This window comes from Arachis hypogaea, chromosome 19, assembly GCF_003086295.3.
Source record: "Arachis hypogaea cultivar Tifrunner chromosome 19, arahy.Tifrunner.gnm2.J5K5, whole genome shotgun sequence".
Classification (NCBI taxonomy): Eukaryota; Viridiplantae; Streptophyta; class Magnoliopsida; order Fabales; family Fabaceae; genus Arachis; species Arachis hypogaea.
Window position 1 is genome coordinate 10,552,014 of NC_092054.1, and position 8,682 is coordinate 10,560,695.

The 8,682-nt window shown below is 39.2% G+C and overlaps 1 protein-coding gene across 1 annotated transcript; it reads left to right on the top strand.

Annotated features, from left to right (window-relative positions):
• The first annotated feature begins 5,260 nt into the window (after nt 1-5,260).
• Nucleotides 5,261-6,550, top strand: LOC112777874 (uncharacterized). Its single transcript, XM_025822259.1, has 2 exons — nt 5,261-6,247; nt 6,413-6,550. Exons 1-2 carry the CDS (start codon nt 5,261-5,263, stop codon nt 6,548-6,550), a joined length of 1,125 nt encoding a protein of 374 aa, XP_025678044.1.
• Nucleotides 6,551-8,682: the final 2,132 nt, after the last annotated feature.

The following is an 8,682-nucleotide window of genomic DNA, read 5'->3' on the forward strand; positions in this document are numbered from 1 at the left end:
GTGCGTCTTAGGACGCCACCTCTCAAAGAATGCGCTGACCAAGGGCTCATCCAACCAGAACTAACGCGTGTTCAGCCTAGCCAGGTGGTACAAACCAGTCCTCTCCAAATAGGGTATGATCTTATCATGCAAAGGCATATTTTGTTGCCTCCAAACACTGTAAATACACATACTTGACTGTCATGCGAGAAAAATAACCACACCAAATGAAATTTCAATACTTATAAGCTTAAACCATAAATTATAGTCGGACACAAAAGCTACAAGTGTCCTGTTTATCCAATCTTAACTAAAATTTCATATATAGTTCACTTAACATTATTTTTCAAGCTAATTTTATTAAAATAGTGAAACAAAACTTATGAACTTTTACATAAGATTTTGAAACATATCAAAATATATTTTAAAACAAGTGAAAAATCTCCAACTTTTAAATTTATAAATCCTATATTATAAAATCTAACGTTTAAATTTTACAGTTTAAGACTTAAATCTTAAATTTAAAATAATAACATACGAACCTCAGGTTCTATTTCTAAAATTTAGTCTTTAAACCCTAAACTAATCTACAAAACTTATAATTTTAAAATTTAAAATTTTAAGTTTAAAATATTAAATTTTAGTTTTCAAATACGATATTTAAAAATTATCCCTACAAGCCTTAAACACTATATTCAAAATTAGAACCCTAAATCTCAATTACCAGAAGATAAACATTCTACTTAGACACTATATCCTTAATTTTAAATTTTAATTTTCAACTACAACTCATAAATTCTTTATTCTAACTACTGCACCCTAATATTACATATTATGTTATATAAAATTTAATAACTAAAAGTAAACAAATTTACTTCTTCATTGATGCCGCCGGCAACGTGCACAACGCTGTTGAGTCAGTACAAATGGTCCCGTGCTCTAGAAATTTCAAATGTCCAAATTCTCTCTAAATCTTATGCAACTTTTTCTTTCCATCCACAACTCTCTCTCTCTCTCTCAAACAAACAACTTCTCTCTCTAAAGTTTTTGCTACTCATGCGAACTGAATAATCTGCGATTGGGTGCGGCGTATTTATACTCAAGCATAAATCGTTATAGGGGTACCATGATTTATGCACATTAACCATTCATGAAGAAACCGCTAAAAGAGTATAGCAATTTCTGCTTTCACGCAATTTAACGTAAATCGCTGTACTCCTACCATAATTTACGTTCAAACTCTAATCCACTATATTCCTATCACAGTTTCTATAGTAATATAAAAGTTGCATTTCGATAATATTAATTTTCAAACAATTTATTTTAATAACTTGCCTAAATAAAATCTTTAATTGGCTATATATTGCAACTGATTCTACTCTTAAATGCAAAGTGAAAAAATAATTCAAAGAATAAATTACCATTTGTACCCATGAAAGATACAGACACTGACAAATGTATCTATATAAGAATAAAAGGACAATTATAACCACGGAAGATGGCTTTCGTGTGCCAAAAGTACCCTAACGGACTAATTATGTAACCAACGTCTTGGTACTCTTGGCACACGGAGACTATCTTCCATGGTTATAATTGTCGTTTTATTCTTATATGAGTACATTTGTCAGCGTCTTTATTTTGTATGGATACAAATAGTAATTTATTCATAATTCAAATATTCGAAACAAAACATGTCATGTCATTATTATCTTTTTCGTCTACTCCTATTTATTATTTTTTTTTTGTTGACTAATGATAAATAAAAAAAAAAAATCAAAAAGAGAACAAAAAAAGGGCCCAAACTAGTTAGTTGGATTTATGTCCAAGTCAATAAGATGATTAAAGGTCACTCGCTCAAACGAATTTGGGTTGGACGAGTGATCAGTTTATTTGTCTATTTAAATATGTGTCGAAAATTTAAATCACATTTTATATATGCAGTAATTTATTAATTAGCAACAGATTTTTAAATAAAATTTAGGTGTATAACAAATTAATTCTTATCTTGCCAAAAATTCATAAAAAATATTCAAATTAACATCACAGTTAACTTTATCAAATCTACAGTAAAAAAACCAACAGAAACAAAGAGTTATCTATCTAGCGAAACAAGTGTGTGTATACATACACATACATACATAAGTAATTAATTTTTATTATATCTCAATTGCATTTTTTTAATTGATTCTTTTTATAAATAAAAATGTTATTTTATTATTTTTTTTATTTTTTTTTCCGTTGAAAAGATGCCTACTAGGAAAAATTATTCCAAAAATTGTTTCAAAATGCATCATGTTATTAAGTCTTTTACCTAACCTTTTATACTAATGATTTATTTTCATTATATAGTTAATACTTCACTTAGATTGTTTCTTTCTTTCTATATATGTAAAAAGAAATTTGAAAAAGTTACATGAATAAAATAAACCACAAGTTATATTACCCACATGCCCTTAACCAACTTTTTTTTAATATATAGTCCTTTTTTTTAATGTAAATAGTGGGAGATGCATGAATATTACATTTTAATATAAAATCAAGAGAGCTCCCCTGATTTAGTAGAAAAAATATGTATATACTAAAATCTATATGTGTCCTGCGATTTAAAAATGAGCATAATTGAAAATAAAAATATTGGAGTATTAATAATTTAACATATTTAAATTATAGTATCGAACTAAATGTTAGAAATAATTTTAAAATTTTTTAAAAATAATAAAAGATAAAATATACTTTATCTAAATATTTATTTTATTGTGAATTAAAAGTTACTGATAAGTAATAACTATCTTATGACCTATTAAAATGCTCTAAATCCAATATATATGCCTCTTTTTTTCCCCTCTTTGTTATATGCATGACAACAATATTTTAATTTAAAATTTCTAGTATACTATATCACATCACTTGGTCCATCACTGTTAGATTACTTCTAATGATTTAATAAATTAAAGTATGATATTAACTAAAGTCAAAGTTAGGAATTTGTTGATTATTAAATCAAATTAAAGAGGTGGAAACTCCTGTACTGGGTTGAGTACTGGGAGAGGATTATTGGAAGTCACCATCAAACAAACTTCACAGAGGTCAACAAATTTAGATTTTATTTGAATTCTAGCCATCATCATTTCTGGAATCATGCTTTCTTTTTTATCCTTTAAGTTCCAAATAATAAACGTTTCACAAAAAAATACAAACACACTACTCTTGTTTTCTTGAAAGGAAAAAACTCCACAAATATAACAAAAAAAGCAATGCTAGGAACCAAAAGGGTATTAGCCAAAAACCAGCCAAATATCTTTGGGTGAATCCAAAATATCTACGAGTTAATATATATAGATGTTTCTTTTGCTAAGTATAAGAATATTTCTTTTTCATACTTGATACGTTACATGTATCCTCGGTCGCCCAGAATACTCGGCACACTAATATCCGAGGCCGATGCCGCACTAAACAAACTCGGAACAAAAGCAGATAAGCTCGGCCTCACTCATTCGAATAAAAAGACACGTGCATCATAAAGCTCGGTCCCGTATCAACTGCCAGAAAATCTCGGCACGTGATCAGGACCGAAGCAGCATCACCTAAATTGAAAATGAGAAACGTGCTCAGCAGATTTATAGCACCATAACAGAATATCTTAACTAATCTATAAACTAGGACTCACCCACTAACGGGTAGAAACCAACTTCTATAAAACCTAGCTAATACACTCGGCTAGGCCTCAGGTTCCACTACCAGTTTCCATATTCATTTATTCACTCTCACTTAATCACCCTCTCTTTCTCTCTCTTCTGAGACTATTACTAACTTGAGCGTCGGAGTATCTTTTGCAGGTATTCCCGCCGCGGTGTTTGTCCATCGGCCGACGTGAAGCTCTTCCTCTCCGTTGACGACTCACTCGGAAGTACTTAAGCTCGGCCTACCCAGTGTTCGGACGAATCACTTGGCGCCCACCGTGGGGCCGGAGTACATCTAACCTCACTGTTTCCTTCGTTTGGTCTCTTACTTTATTTTGCAGGATTCCCGATCCTCGGACATGGCTGACAAGGAAAATCCACAACTCTCACAGGATGACCTCCTGGCTCAGATCACTGAGCTTCAGGCGGAGGTACGGAGGATAGCCGAGCTCTCAACACAAAATAATGGAGAGAATTCCAAGGGCTCGGCTCAAAGCGCGGCGGACCCTTTAAACATCGTCCCGCCAAAGGAAAAGCTCACACTCGACAACCCCTTTTCCGAGGAGATCACGAATTACCAGATGCCAAAAAACTTTACGCTGCCCTCCGCGCTGGAGCCGTACAAGGGGTTCGGCGACCCCCGAGCCCATGTGAAGAAGTTCCAATCGATGATGTTCTTCAACGGCCCGAACAATGAGCCCGTCCTCTGTCGAGCATTTCCCACTTACCTAGATGGTGCGGCGTTACTCTGGTTTTCTAAACTTTCTGCAGGTTCGATCTCCTCCTTTGAAGACCTCGCCAGATCATTTATTGATTACTTCGCTGCGTCAAGAATATATGTACATGGCTCGGACTTTCTCGGCACCATCAAACAAGGTCAGCACGAGAGTCTGAAAGACTACATGACCAGATTCGCGGACGCCACTATGGAGATCCAAGACTTGGACCCGGCCGTTCACCTGCACGCTCTCAAGGCCGGCCTCAGACCTGGCAAATTTCGGGAGACCATTGCCATAACAAAGCCAAAGACGCTAGAGGAATTCCGAGAAAGGGCGGCTGGGCAAATGGAGATCGAAGAACTCTGAGAAGCCCAGAAATCAGACAAACAGCCACATCGGAGAGATGAGGAAAGGACTTTCAGATCACCAGGCAACAGGGACACAAAGAAACCTCCTAAGCCCGCGTCAAAGTACAACACATACACCAGATTTAACACCAGAAGAGAGAACATCATCAGAGAGATCCTCAACGCCAGAATCATAAAACCACCAGCCCGAGCAGGGAACTACCAGGATCAACGATTCGTGGACAAGACAAAACATTGTGCCTTCCACCGAAAGTTCGGTCATACCACAGATGACTGCATCGTTGCGAAGGACCTCCTGGAAAGACTAGCATGCCGAGGTCTCCTGGACAAATACATTGAAACCCGGAAGGGCAGAGGAGGAAACTCGGACAGGGCAGAGCATAAGCAAGCAACGGCTGACGACAAAAAAGAGAGGACGACTCCTGATCCGCCAAGAGGAGTCATCAACCACATATCGGGAGGATTTGCAGGCGGAGGAGAAACAAGCTCGGCCAGGAAGCGGAGCTATAGAGCAATGCTGGCAATCGAAGGAACCATACAACCAAAGAAGGACAAAGAACCAGACGTCACAATATCCTTCAGCCAAACAGACTTCAAATCAGCAAGCCCTAACCTCGACGACCCCGTGGTAATTTCCATCCAGGTCGGAGAGCTGTTGGTAAGAAAAACATTGTTAGATCCAGGTAGTAGTGCTGACGTTTTATTTTACTCTACTTTTACTAAAATGAAATTATCAGAAAAACTGATACAACCCTCCTCTGGAGAGCTAATTGGGTTCTCCGGAGAGAGAGTCCCAATCATGGGACACATATGGCTAAAGACCACAATGGGAGAGATCCTTATGACAAAATCAATTGATATTCAATATTTAATAGTAAACTGTTACAGCCCTTATAATATTATACTTGGGAGACCCGCACTGAACATATTCAGGGCAGTGGTGTCCACATTACATCTGTGTGTCAAGTTTCCAGTGCAGGAAAACAAGATCGCCACGGTATATGCAGACCATCAGGAAGCTCGGCAATGCTATCACGCGGGCCTAAAACCAGTCCAAACAAAACAGGAAGCTCGGCCCCAGATCCAAGCCATCCAAACTTCTGCCAACACAGCGACACTGGCCGATCTTGACCCAAGAGAAGACCTCGGCGAAAGACCTCGGCCAATGGACAATCTTCAACAAGTAACACTGACATCAGATGACAAACAATGCACATATGTTGGAGAAGCATTAGAAGGGGCAGACCGAGCAAAACTCATTCACATACTGCGTCAGAACGCCGACCTCTTCGCATGGACGCCAGATGACATGCCAGGAATCAACCCAGAGGTCATCTGCCACAAGCTAGCAATCGACAAAACAGTCCGACCAGTTGCACAGAAGAAAAGAAATCTCGGAGAAGAGAAAAAGCAAGCAGCACTCGAAGAAACCCAGAAGCTCCTCAATGCAGGTTTCATCAAAGAGATTCGCTTCACCACATGGTTGTCCAACGTGGTAATGGTAAGGACAAGCTCAGGTAAATGGCGCATGTGCGTCGACTTTACAAACTTAAATAAAGCCTGCCCTAAAGATGCATACCCACTGCCTTGCATTGATAAATTAGTTGATAACGCCTCTGGTTTCAAAGCTTTGAGTTTTATGGATGCATACTCTGGCTATAACCAGATTCTAATGCACCCAGAAGACCAAAGCAAAACAGCTTTTATAACAGAACATGGGAATTTTTGTTACAAGGTAATGCCATTTGGCCTAAAGAATGCAGGTGCGACATATCAAAGGCTAATGGACAAGGTGTTCCAATAGCAGATAGGCCGCAATATGGAGGTCTATGTAGATGACATGGTCGCAAAAACACCTATGCAGAGGTCCCACTGTGACGACTTAGTAGAAATCTTCAGACAACTCCGAGCATATAACATGAGACTTAATCCAGACAAATGCGCGTTCGGAGTGCAAGGAGGGAAGTTCCTGGGATTCATGTTAACATCTCGAGGCATCGAGGCCAACCCGGAAAAGTGCAAGGCCGTGCTGAACATGACAAGCCCAAAAACGGTAAAGGAGGTTCAGCAACTTGCAGGACGAATAGCTGCCCTGTCACGTTTCCTACTTGCAGTGGCAAACCGATCTTATCACTTTTTCCAGACATTCTCTAAAGGAAGGAAGTTCAACTGGACAGACGAATGCGAAAATGCTTTTACCGAACTTAAACTACACTTAACATCACCACCAATCCTCCAAAGACCAGAGACAGGTAAGCCGCTGTATTTATACCTATCCGTATCCAACCATGCTGTAAGCTCGGTTTTAGTAACAGAAACAGGAAGAAAGCAAAACCCAGTATACTTCATCAGTAGGGTACTACAACCAACAGAAACAAGGTACCCGAAGATAGAACAACTGGCGCTGGCACTAATCACCACAGCAAGAAGACTACGGCACTACTTTCAAAGCCACACAATCGTGGTACGAACAAACCAACCGCTAAGACAGATATTAACCAAACCCGAGCTCGCCGGCAGATTAATAAAATGGTCGGTCGACCTCTCCGAGTTCGACATTCAGTACGAATCAAGGAAAACGCTGAAGTCACAGGTGCTAGCCGACTTTATATCAGAGATGACCAATGACACACATAATACAGAAGTCAGTTGGAGCATACATGTGGATGGAGCGTCCAACAAAGAAGGCAGTGGAGCTGGGATACTACTCAAGGAAGGAAACAAAGTGGTGGCTGAGCAATCACTGCAGTTCTGCTTCAACGCAAGCAATAATCAAGCGGAATACGAAGCCCTACTCGCTGGACTAAAGCTCGCCCTACAACTACAGATACCTCGGATAACAGCGTACTGCGACTCTTCATTAGTGGTACATCAAGTAAAGGGCGAATTCCAGGTAAAAGATCCTTTGTTAGAGAAATACTGGCTCATAACAAAGGGTCTAATTTCAAAATTTAAAGAATTTGATATTATCCATGTAAACCGAGAACAAAACACCAGGGCCGATGTGTTATCTAAGTTAGCCACAACTCGGCAAGCCGAAAACACATCGGCACTGTCCCAGCTAACACTTAACAAACCAAGTTTTGAGCAGGATACGATTCTAAGTATTACACAGGTCCCAGATTGGCGAACACCTTTTCTCGATTACATCAATACAGGCACCATTCCAAAAGGTGAGCCAAACTTGCCGCTCTTCAGAAGAAGAGCAAGCTTCTATACAACGCTCGGAAACACCTTATATAGGCGAGGACATTCACAACCACTGCTCAAGTGCATCAGCAAAGAGGAAGCCGAGGAGGTTATGGCTGAAACGCATGAAGGAGTCTGTGGCAACCATATCGGCGGCCAAGCATTAGCAGCAAAGATCTTGCGAACAGGATACTATTGGCCGACGATAAAACTGGACTGCATCACAAAAGTCAAAGCATGTGATAATTGTCAAAAGCATGCCACCCTCTCAGAGACCCCAGCCGAAGAGCTCCATACCATAGAGGTAAGCTGGCCTTTCGATAGGTGGGGATTGGATATCCTCGGACCCTTTCCGAAAGCGCCAGGCCAGGTAAAGTTCCTCTTAGTGTCAATTGATTATTTCTCCAAGTGGATAGAAGCACAACCACTAGCACACATAACATCAGAAAAAGTGCGATCTTTTCTATGGAAAAATATCATATGCAGATTCGGTATCCCAAGAGAAATAATCTCAGATAACGGAAGACAATTTACAGACCATAAGCTCGCCACCTTTCTGACAAACTTTAACATCAAACATCACTTCAGCTCAGTAGAGCACCCGCAGACTAACGGACAAGTTGAATCAGCTAACAGAATTATATTGCAGGGATTAAAGAAAAAGCTCGGCGAAGCTAAAGGAGAGTGGGCCGACCTCATCCCAGAAATCCTATGGGGTTACAACACCACCATCCAATCTGCCACAGG